Source organism: Electrophorus electricus, chromosome 5 (assembly GCF_041902795.1).
Source record: "Electrophorus electricus isolate QZ-2024a chromosome 5, ASM4190279v1, whole genome shotgun sequence".
NCBI lineage: Eukaryota > Metazoa > Chordata > Actinopteri > Gymnotiformes > Gymnotidae > Electrophorus > Electrophorus electricus.
In genome coordinates this window covers 5093765-5105228 of record NC_137501.1, presented here as the reverse complement: position 1 = coordinate 5105228, position 11464 = coordinate 5093765, and the positions used below count along the sequence as shown (strand labels likewise).

General features: G+C 38.5%; 2 protein-coding genes across 2 annotated transcripts; one reads left to right on the top strand and one right to left on the bottom strand.

Moving 5' to 3' along the window:
- Positions 1-42: 42 nt before the first annotated feature.
- imp4 (IMP U3 small nucleolar ribonucleoprotein 4) lies at positions 43-8084 on the bottom strand. The gene is made up of 9 exons (XM_027010615.3): positions 7722-8084; positions 6474-6582; positions 6257-6340; positions 4946-5055; positions 4690-4822; positions 4416-4570; positions 1909-2003; positions 1610-1683; positions 43-1234 (listed from the first exon to the last, which is right to left on the bottom strand). Exons 1-9 carry the CDS (start codon positions 7722-7724, stop codon positions 1122-1124), a joined length of 876 nt encoding a protein of 291 aa, XP_026866416.1. The 5' UTR covers positions 7725-8084; the 3' UTR covers positions 43-1121.
- An 83-nt stretch (positions 8085-8167) lies between these two features.
- LOC118241974 (uncharacterized) lies at positions 8168-11225 on the top strand. Its single transcript, XM_035529704.2, has 5 exons — positions 8168-8276; positions 9819-10109; positions 10274-10363; positions 10545-10564; positions 10721-11225. Exons 1-5 carry the CDS (start codon positions 8237-8239, stop codon positions 10757-10759), a joined length of 480 nt encoding a protein of 159 aa, XP_035385597.1. The 5' UTR covers positions 8168-8236; the 3' UTR covers positions 10760-11225.
- The last annotated feature ends 239 nt before the right edge of the window (positions 11226-11464 follow it).

Genomic DNA, 11464 nt, shown 5'->3' with positions numbered 1-11464 from the left:
ACTTCCGGTTACGAGTTGGAAGAACGACGTCAAAATAAAGGCTTTAATCAGAGGTCTAGTTTTTTTATTAGTGACGGCAGTTGGAAACTTACACAATGTCAACAGCTCAATAAAAAAAGGTTCACGTTGAACAAAACCCGAGTAGGAAAGTTTGAATTAAAGTGTAACCTTAACACTGCATAGACCAGCTATCAACCTACAGCGAAAATAAAAAAAAATAACTCAGTCCACATTTCTCTGAGTGTTGAATTCATTTTAGAATGAAGGCAAGTCAGTCCGACTGGCAGAATGAAGTCTGATGAAATATTGATCATGAATGTGTTACAAATACCTCAAAATTCTCTCAGAATGCACATCAGTTAACTGCATACTCCATTGTGCTGAAATGACATTGGCTGACAGAGCAGAAGCCATTGAAGCCAAAAAAGCCAAATGACAAAAAAGCCTTTACTGTCCATTTACCTTAGAGTCTTATGGTATTTCTTTTATTGTTACTTTCAGTAGCAGAACACACACATGGTCCATTATTTAAAACAAAAACAAAAACAGTGACTATCAAAGCTTGGTGTTTAAGTGTTACTGACAATATTCAATAGCTTAGCATGACAACTACAAAGCACTCTGTGCTTTTGCACCACCATGTCTGATCAATGTATGTCATCAAAGTCCTGACAAAAAGATTAAGAGGAACATCAGAATATATGAATAAATACTGAGTGTGTGTGTGTGAGTAGCACAGGCTCTGTGTTGGTCCTTTGATCTGCATATCCTTTATGTATGTGCAGTGATCAATCCCAGTCCTAAAGAGACTATGCTGTGAACAGGGTTATGTTCTGGTTATTTTTATGTCATTCAGTGAGTCAACTCTATTACCCATCAGAACTTTCCTAAGGGTAAGACTGTAAAGTAAATCCTTTGCAGGTTTCCAGCACTACCAAGAAATTGGCATCAATTCTGTGTACCCTAAAAATATCCATGTGCTTGTTTTTGTTTTGATTAAAAAAAACAACAAATAAACAGTTTCTCCCTGCACTGTACTCTCACTGAGCAAAAATTTAAAAAAGCACCAGCCAGGTGACAAAGGCACATGTTCATCTCGCCATGTCCACAGCAGGACATGTCTACTCCACACTCAGGAACCTCCGCTTCTTGGCAGTACGCGTGTACGCATGGTGACGCCACTCCACGTCCGCAATGCTCTCGTTCTCCAGGGTGCCCAATTTGATCATATACACTGGGAACAAGACGGAACACACAAAACCACGAGTGTCAAACGGGAGATCTACATTAGGACTTGTGCACAAGCCAGTGTTATAGAAACACCAACCAAAACAAACACACAAGGGGTGGGGGGGGGGATCTACTAAGGCTTGCTAAGAAGATGTTGGTCAAGTTGTATAACTTTACAGCTACTGTGTAACATTATAGCTTCAATGTAGATTATATAGCAATGAATGAGGCGCAAAGATCTACTGAACACACAAGTGGCCATTAACACAAACCTGGATTCTTGTTGTACTACCATCAAACAGGTTTTACTTCAAAAAGTGAAGCTGGGTTAAATTAGTGGAGCTGTGTAATTTTTACAGAGGAATAAGGAGTCACTTACATTTCATTTCAAACCTTGGTCCAACTTCTGTTAATTCTATGTTCTTGTGGTCAGTCTTCTTGTAAGTGTGGTGCCTGTAAATATTTAAATATTTTAAGTACCAGTTTAAAAGATCAAAATAAATTGCACTCATTAGGAGGTTGCATAATTTTATAAAAAGGAAAATGTTTACATCAGACAATAACTACATTTTCAAATTAATCTCCATAAATTAATACCCAAGGAAGGATATTTTCAGAACTGAAAAAAAAGATTAATATAGAATTTGAACATTAAAGTGAATAAGTACAGAAAATCACCTAAAAGAAATGAAGTCATCCTTATTGGCAAATGTGATTACCCTTTTGCTGTCCTCTTTGGGTACAGGAAACAGGTATTTTAAGATGCTGCACACCTGTGTAACAGAATCACCAATACCTTTAGATGCAAGACCACCACAGTGTACTAATATTCACCTATAGACAGCAGGAAACCTAAATGATGGATTAGTGAGTGCTGGAGTGCTCTAGAATGTTCTCCCCTTGTCATATTGGTTCATTTGGTTCAGTAGTTCTGGTTTTAAAATGTTTAAAGGCTAACTGCCTTCATTACAATGTTGCTGTTTGTGCTTCAGTAATGTCTTTAAGACTAACCTCGTATTTAACAAAATTAGTTATGACACCAAATTTTGTATTACTACCCACATTGGTATATGCACCATAGGCACTTAAAGGAGCAATACATCATTTTTACCACCAAAAGGTAGCAAATAATATTTATTAAAGGGATTATAAAAGTACAGCTGACATGAGATGAAGAATCAAATTGCATTGTAGTCCTCAAATGAAAACGTTTATGCTCCATAAAGCTGGTGCCCCACTTGGAGAAGGCCTTGTTTAAAACAGATTTAGTACAGAATCTCAAACATCCAGGCCACTAAGTGTATAATTTCTTTTTCATGTGACAAATAATTGGAAAAATGACTTATTGTTCCTTTAAATCAGCAGTAGGTAATACTTAGAAAAATAGCACTAATATTTGCTAAAACTGTCACTATGTCCTGACAGTAGTACATGAGACAGATAAACTTGGGGGGCAGGGATTTTTTTTGGAAATCACCCTAGGTGCTCCTACTCCTCCTAATGCCATTTGCAAGAATCCACAGTGAATCAAAATGAGCGATCCGAGCCAGGAGGCGTGTCTGACAATGTCAATCACTGCTAGCATACACACATGCTCTCACTCAGTCAAGAGCCATCAGCGAGTGGCTTCAGGAGCTCTGCAAACGCAATGGTGGATAAACAACCATCAGCAAAAAACCCGCCCACACCACCATACACAACAGCGAGAAGTAAACAGATGATGACAAATGAAGAAATACGAGCTAAAAAGAAAATCTTAGACCAAGCCCGAGATAAAACAAGGATAAATAATTTCAGAGGTGGAAAGAGCTAGAGGATGTGGAAAGATTCAAAACCAATTTAGCCACATTTCTACTTGACAGTGAGCTAATTACTCCCTGTATGATGTATTTTTTTATTCGACTTGTGGAACACACGTAGTGCATTCTAATTTCGCTGTGATGTTACAGTCAGCCTAACATTTAACTTGTTTCTGATGCTAAGGCTACTGTTTATTGTTGCTTTATTTGTATGTTGCTGAGAATCTATTTGATATATGTGTGTGTGCCTGCCCCTTCATAACTAAATGTTCTCACAAATGAGAACCTTTTACCTTTTATTTAGCACTATTCATGACAGTTTCTGTCATCAAACTAACACTTAAGCATTTAAATAAGTGTGTTAGCCATTTTACCAAAAAGACATTGTAGACTTCTCATGTATACAAGACTTATTTGTGCTTGTTTGTTGGCCAGCAATATTTACATTTCACACTGTGGGGAGGGGCTTTGAAGTTGAGGCTGGGGCACAGTGAGGAGGAAGATGGAGGGGCCTTGTAATTGTACTCATCTAAATTTTTAAACGAAGTCCTCTTCCCATTCTTACCGAATGCAGCTTTAAACCATATTAAAACATTGTTATTTATGTCCAGTAGATGGTGCTGTCGCACCATCAAGGCATTTTTGCCTTGATTCCTGTTTAACATGCCTATCTCACACTAGCTGGCAACAGCATGTGTGTTAGATTAGGGCTGGAGTAATCTCTGCAGTGCTTTAGCTGTTAAATAGGCTTCAAAACAAACAAACAAGCAAGCAAGCAAACCAGCTAGCTAACATTCACCATATATATATATATATATATATATATATATATATATATATAAATAAACTGATAACTAAGTGACACATAGGGTCTGGCAACCATTTCCGTTGGTTGGAGCTAGCGATTGAGTTTTGTTTATGCTCAGACGCAAATTTAGTTCGCTTTGACACCCTTGTCACATTTGTGTGACACACTTCTCCTATTTCCCCTTTCCTTCACTGTGTTACAACTTCCTTCCTTGTTTTCTCAGCTTCACCATAGACGAGGTTCTAACCTACTGTTTGTGCAGTGGTATCGCTATCGTCATTCTTTTACAGTTCTCTAGTGTAAAAGGGTAAAATTCATTACAGGGGCAGTTATACTATTTTTCCTTCTAAAGGAAATGCAAAATTGTGGACAAATTTTATCATGCGTAGTTATGGTGTGCATCAATCAGTTTTCTCAAGGTTTCATTTTAATTCTCATATCCAGAAAGAAAAAAAAAAAAAAAAAGTGATTTTAATATCAAACCAGATGTGCATCCCTTTGAACGCGTCTTAAATCGTCTGCCACAAGATGGCTGGTGCATGTCTTGCTGTTTGTGTCTGGACATAGCAGAGACTCACCCGCCGGCCCAGACGCGAGGTGAAGTTGTGAAAGACGAGGTGAGGGAAGGCCTCAGACATGGTTCCGATGTCCGGGACATCATGCCTCATCACCACGTTGTACAGAGTGAAGTAGGCGGTGGGTCCGAAAGGGAGGTGGCACACCACCAAGCCATCTGGGGGAAGAAGCAGCATTCGATGCGGGACTCAAGACATCACGGCGCTGAAGAGATCGGTGCAGGCACCAGACCTCCCAGGTGCCCATACACTCAGCAGTGCTGATGGAGTCTCCTACCAGGTTGTCCCCTGGTCTCGTGCACTATCACCAGGTCCGTGACATCATTGGCCTTGCAGGCATGAACTAGCATGCTAACTTCATGGTTTCCTCTGTTCATGCGCTGGGCCCCAGGGAACATAAGCTTCACTTCCTGTGTAAACACAGTGGGGAGTTATAGTGATACTACACTAACCACTAACCACTGTTAACATGCAGAGCTGTAAGACCATAAACAGCGTAAAGAGATATCCAGTTAATTACTTATTCAGCACACCTTGGCAAACATCTTGAGTCTCGAGCTTGGATCTCTGGAAGTTGTGACCAGGATTTTGGGGTCTTCAACTCCGGCCCACTTATACTCATCATCTATATGGGAGCTAACGCCTGATTCAAAGAGAAGGAGAACACTGTTAACACCCAACACTCCCTTACAGATATCCCTGCATTGGAGGCCCTGTTTAGTCTCTTCCAGCTTGCACGTTTTGTTGTGGAACAGGTGTGCTGAATATGACCTGTCCAATACTGAAATACGTGCTTATTCTGCTTACTTACCGGCTTGACTATTGCAGTTTCATCCTTCCTGGTATTTCCTCAAAATTACTCCAAAAACTGCAATTAGTTCAGTATTCTGATACTTGTATTATCACTCTTCCCCATCCCTTGGCCATATCAGCCCTTCTCAAAAATCTTCACTGGCTTCCCATATAGACTCCCAAAGACAATAAGGTACTCCTTGTCACCCACGAGGCCATCCATGGATTGACCCCCTCCTACCGCTCTGACCTTGAGTCCTGTCCCCCTCCCTCCACCCTGACCCCTGCATTCTTCTTCTGCTGGTCTTCTCATCACTTCACTTCTCTCCCCACACATAACATCTTCAAATTCATCAGAGCAGATTTAAACCCCACCACACACACACACACACACACAAACACACACACGTTCATCTTGGACCACTCATAGGCCCCCTCTCCTTCTGGCTTCTCCCCCTTTAAATTTTTTAATGTAGCCTATGTACTTATGTCTGTCTATTGTGCTGTCTGATCCCTATAACAAGTCCTTGAGTTTTTAGAAAGACGCAGGGACATGTGCGCGCGCACACACACAATGTCTGCTGCTGACAGAGATGTATAATTTAGCAACCCGCAGCAGAGACATTTTTGTGCCTCTGCACACGTTTACTTTGACATTGATATTAAAAGTTTCATTTGGTTTAACAGAAGGTACTGACAGCAACTGCACACTTCACAAAGCCGTTTTTATTTGGGCGACAAAGGAACATGTTTAATTCATGTCAGCACTTTGGAAATCAGCAGAGTGCCACCACAGACCTAAAAGGTAATGACTCAAGTACCCACTTAAAATGTAATCAAATTGAAACAGCTGTGGTAAAAGTAGCAGCTGCTAAGACAAGAAAACAACATCATTCACCACATAAACATTATGGTGGTGATGGCCCAATTTTAAAGCCCTTTTTCACTCCAGAATACCAATAATCAAATGGCCACGTCCTTACTCCCTTTGTGGAAATCACTGAAAACTTAAGTTTCTTCAGCAGAGTGCAATCTGTAAAATGAAGAGTTACCTTCTCCACCGTCATCATCAAACTCTAAAAGCTTCTGCAGCTGCAAGGCCTCTTTGCGAACCTCCGTGGGCAGAAGACGATTCTCTGGGGGGGGGAGCAGAGCAGAAAGTCAAACCTCAACCCAAGTAACATCTCAAACAGGAGAAAAATGAGGCCAGCGCTGTTAGGCTTTTCCGATATGCACGTGGGGAGCACAGGGGCAAAGTCACTGCCGCACCGTCTAATGCGGATTTGACCCTTTGTTTCTTCTCCTCTATGGAGCGCAGCCGGTCCTCCTGGGCCTTCCTGTACAGATACTCCTTCCTGAGCCGAACTTCACGTCGCAGCTGTCACACACACACACACACACACACACATTCCGTTCAAATTAGCTGATTTACGTGGGCAAAGATTAAGCCTGCTCAGGTGTTATTAAGCATTATAACAAGCTTTAAATGAAGCGTTACATGAGCAATTTATTCCAGTACTGGGCTGAATCTGGAAAACCAGGTATCAGATTTTTCAGGTGACAGTTTGAGCTCTGCGTGCTGGAAATACAGCAGCCATTCTGCGTCAGAGAATGACAAAAATGATCAGTGACAAGTGACAAATTTTCCTGCAACTACTCCAATAGCCGGAATGAGTGAGAGATATGCATCTTAGACATCTTTGTAGTGGACTACACACTTAGATTGTGCTGGCACTCGAACAGAACTTTCTGTAGCGGATAATAAGAGATTCCACATAAGGCCACGGAGCATTTTTGTTTGCATACTTACTACACTTTATGCATTAAATTTGCCACTTTATAACAGCGAAACGTTAGATTTTTTTTCACCTGCGCAATACGTTTTTAATGAGGCAAGTGTAAAGTCTGCATAAAAACATTAACCATTCCTTCGCATGTTGAAAACGCCTACCTTGATAATTATCACCTCTACCAGAATGGTAAAGTATTAGGGCATTTAGAAATTCGTCATTTTAGCGCCGCTATTTAGATAGTAAAATGATTTAAAATGTAAAGCAATTTGAAACATGATTATTTCTACTGCCAGTAGAGCTGATTGCAGCGAACGTGGTGGAGAGCATTTAATACAACTGACAATTTGTAAGATTTTGAAGACTGAACTCTAAGCGGAAACAGAGAAGCTTGCTTAGCTATGTTAGCTAGGTATCTCTAAGCATTTACGGTTTCACATGCGAGTTTGCGAAACAACAAACATACTTCATCTTTGACTAAAATGAGAATGTAACTTATTGCTTCTGAGTCAAAACTCGCAAAGCTCGCAAAACAGCTAGCGATTAACTAACTCTGAATATATATTTAGCTAGCTAGGTTATCAACTCCTCTCTTGCTCGTGTGGCGTTATAAAGGCAATAAGATATCTAACATTCCAAAAATGACTGTATAGTTTGTAAGTAAACTAGAAGCCTTGATGAATTAAACATGATGTACGTTAGTTAAAACCAAAAATATTCAACATACCATTTTGTAGGTATTTTTTCAGATCATTCACATGTGCTACACAGATGACAACAGCATCCGAAGAACCATCCACTAACACGGCTTCCTATTGGAACCCAACCTCGAAGAACACGTTACAATATTGTCAAAATAAAAGTAATGAACGTACTGAACAACCATGTCCTATAACCTAATAAATATGTCCAGTTGCTTTTTGATTAAATATACAAACTTGTTGACAGTGTACATATATGTAAATAGGTGCAAATACTGCCACAAAAGAGTCTAAAGGAAAAATAACACTTAAAACAAGAAGAAAATAAAAACGAAAAATGCATTAAAAACATGATGTGTTCAACACGTTTCTTTAGTAAGAAGTAATGTCATGGGCTTCACAGACTGGAATAAGATAAAAGTACACATTTGAACGTCTGTGGCTGGTACTTCCTGTCATCATAACTTCCTAATATTTCTTCACTAGTTCTAGAAATAGGAGCTGATGTATATTCAGTTCAGTGAGTCTTCAGTCAAGTATAATGTTCCTATTAACATCTACTTTGCTGTTAATTTCCACAGGTAAGGACTGCATCTCTATAGGGTACACATTATGTACCATATACCTATATTATGCTTCAGTGTCTGTGTGAATGGGAAAAAAAAAAAAAAAAAAACTGTTGTGTTATGTGTGTTGTGCATGAACTATGTAAAAATACAAGGGAAGCAGTTTTTCTCTATTTAGCAAATATGTATAGAGCTACTCCAAACATGTTAATAAACACGGTATGTATGTATATATACATATACAATACACACAAACACACACACATTCACACCTACATACGTACAGATATTCAAAATTGTAGTGAAGTACATAAGGTTTCCAGAGAAACAGGAGGTTTTGGACAGAGGTCTTTTATCACCTGGAATCATATGTATGTATATACAAGTATGCATATGAGCATTTGGAATAAGCATGAAAACTGGAAAATTAAAACTTTTTTAAAGCTGAATAAGGTTTAGTTTGTCCACAACAAATATACTTGAAAATACTCTTGGAGATCAGTATATATCAGATTTAAAATGCCATTCTTGGAATAAAAATAATTCAAAATAAAAATATTTTAATACAGTAAATGCTTTAGGGAGTTATCTAAACATGCACAAGGATTTCTATTAGAAATATTTGAACTCGGGGTAACAGAAAACTATAGCAACCTATTTAAAAAAGATTAATTTAGAAAACTTAAGAGCTCTTTGCACATGTAACTCATGTACACTTGAAAAGATTAAACACAAATTATGATGGTCAAATTCTATATTCAAACTGTAGATTGCAGCCAATGAAACTACATTTCTTGAAAGGTCTTGAAAATAAAAATGAATACAACAGCCTTTCTTCAGCTTTTCCTACCATTAAGAACAGGAAATATCAACCTTTTAAAATATTTGGTTTGATATACTTGAACAGCCTGATAGTACTCAGGCTGATTGTAGCACACAGTGAATATATTAGAGTAACTGAACAGTAATACATTTATGGTGTTTTGACTCTTTACTGCAGCACTTTTTTTTATTTTTTTTTTTAACAAAAGTTTATGCTAAATGGGTGAAAAATGGTTAATGTCTTTGTACTTTGTAAAAACAAATATCAAACAAAGAAAAAGAAAACAAACCATCACGATCTAATTCACTACATCTTGTCCTTCAGAAATAATTACTCATTTTTTCCCAGTAACATTTCCTTATATCAAATAAATAATAAATGAAAAAGGGTTATAATATAGTCTAACAGAAAGACAGATAACAAAAAAAAAATCATTTCCTAATATTTGCTAATTTAGCAGCAAAAATTGGTGTTCTTTTACATAGAGAGAGACAGAAAAACAGAAGAAAATTAAAGTTACTAACAAATTTCAGGTTTTCTTCTTTGTCTCAAAATTTATTTTGAGACCCTATTAGTCATGCTCCTAAACTACACAAGAAAGAAGCATATAAATGAATAAAAAAGCAAATTTGTCCAAATGTCTTTAAGAGCAGTAATAATTAATTTTCTTGTTCATGGACGAACATCCATATGAAGGCTTTACATAACTCATTACTCTACACCCTTTTCCACAGGTGTGTGTGAATCTCACTACCAGCAAACGTTGACTTGCCCATACAGTTCTAAGGATAAAAGCCTTTACAGGGTGTGGTGCAAGAGAGACCCCAAAGACCACGACTGCTGCACCGGCTTCGCCTTCACCGCCAAGGAAAGAAACTTGGAAGATGGGAATATCCGTGTGCAGGACGACGGCAACGCCTTCAGCATCTCCGTGGCGAAATTGTCAGATGGTGACGGGGTGTATTGGTGTGGACTCAAGAACGGTACCAACATTGTTAAGCTGGCTGAGGGCCAACTCTACACCAGTGAGTCTATGAGCTCTTTGTACTTCTCTTTAGGTTTGCTTTAAATTTCTTTCGTAGAATGCTCTTACATGCATGGGTAATTAGGCCCTAGAGCCAGTCAGACAGACTAAGCAGTCAGCGGAAATGATGTCCCAGCAGGTGATGTGGTTTTGATTCCCTTTTAGCCCCGCCAGCTTTTGCCTGGTACGTCCTTCGCTGGGTGATCTTCTTCCTGCTGTTTGCGGCAGTGGTGGGGACTTCGGTGTATTCCAACAGTGAGTACTTGGTTGTTGATGACTTGGTGAATACTGCAAGCTTGTGTGCCTGCTCACGGAGTGATGCTACAGTGCCTTTTCGTCTCGTGGGTTAAAAGTGGACATGCGTTGGCATGCCCATACTTCCTGAAAACACCTATGCATACCAGAAACTAACAATTCAATTCCCCTTCTTTTATAGGGAAAGACAGACAGGGAGAGGTAAGTTCCTGAAAGTCGTGCATTCGGCAAGTTTTCCTCAGTCAACAATCACAAATTGATATGATTCTTAAGGTTTACGATAAGCTTCTTTCAAATCTACCTAATCACCATTTGTGTTTGATTTAAAATATTAATCCTAATCTGTGCATGTTTTAGATTGACAAAGTATATGCAAGTGTGGTCATGGAAGGCTGACTGAAGACTGTTCAATATATGCAGGCACAACTGACAATGAAGCACAAATCAGCTCAGGATTTTCTACAGAATCATTTAAAAAAAAAAAAAAAAAAACTTTTAAAGTCTAGTACTAAACTTCATCTGTCTGGAAAAAATGCGCCAATAAGTGACTACAAAAATTATTGTATTTTTTAGGTAAATATAAAGGAATAAATATTTGCTCATACATTTGTCAGTGAGATGAAATTGTTTACACCACCTAGTGGAGAAAATATTGTATTGTATAAAAATTTTGGTACAACCTTACACCATCTGGTGGAGAAAGTATTTTCTAGAAAGAGTATGACTAGATCTAGTAAGATGGTCTAATCATATCGCTTTTGTTATTTTATGTTTAGACTTTGATCAGCAAATCTTTGTTCAGTACCTTGTGTAACTGTACTTACCACAAGCAATACTGGATAATAAAGAAAAACACAGACGATCTGGAGGAAAATCCTCGCTATATTTCTTTTTTTTCCTTTATATTTCTCACAGTTTATGGTTGTTGGGGAGTGTGTGTGTTCCAAGACAAAAAATACCTTTTGCTTTTAAAAGTGCTGAAGCCATTATCTTTTACATGGGTGGGTTGTGTTCATTAATTGCTGTTAAGTAACTCAGAACTGAATTTGAGATGCATACAGCAATGCACTCTAAATCTGAGCTCGTTACTGCAATACAAAT

Excerpts from the sequence above, each read along its gene's own strand:
- imp4 (XM_027010615.3), bottom strand. Across the intron at positions 6,341-6,473 it reads GGTCAAATCCGCATTAGACG|AGAATCGTCTTCTGCCCACG; the intron begins GTGCGGCAGTGA and ends TCCCCCCCCCAG. Across the intron at positions 2,004-4,415 it reads CCTCGCGTCTGGGCCGGCGG|GTGTGCAGCATCTTAAAATA; the intron begins GTGAGTCTCTGC and ends TCTGTTACACAG.
- LOC118241974 (XM_035529704.2), top strand. The coding sequence starts at position 8,237 with ATGTTCCTATTAACATCTACTTTGCTGTTAATTTCCACAG. Across the intron at positions 10,110-10,273 it reads TGAGGGCCAACTCTACACCA|CCCCGCCAGCTTTTGCCTGG; the intron begins GTGAGTCTATGA and ends ATTCCCTTTTAG. Across the intron at positions 10,364-10,544 it reads GACTTCGGTGTATTCCAACA|GGAAAGACAGACAGGGAGAG; the intron begins GTGAGTACTTGG and ends CTTCTTTTATAG.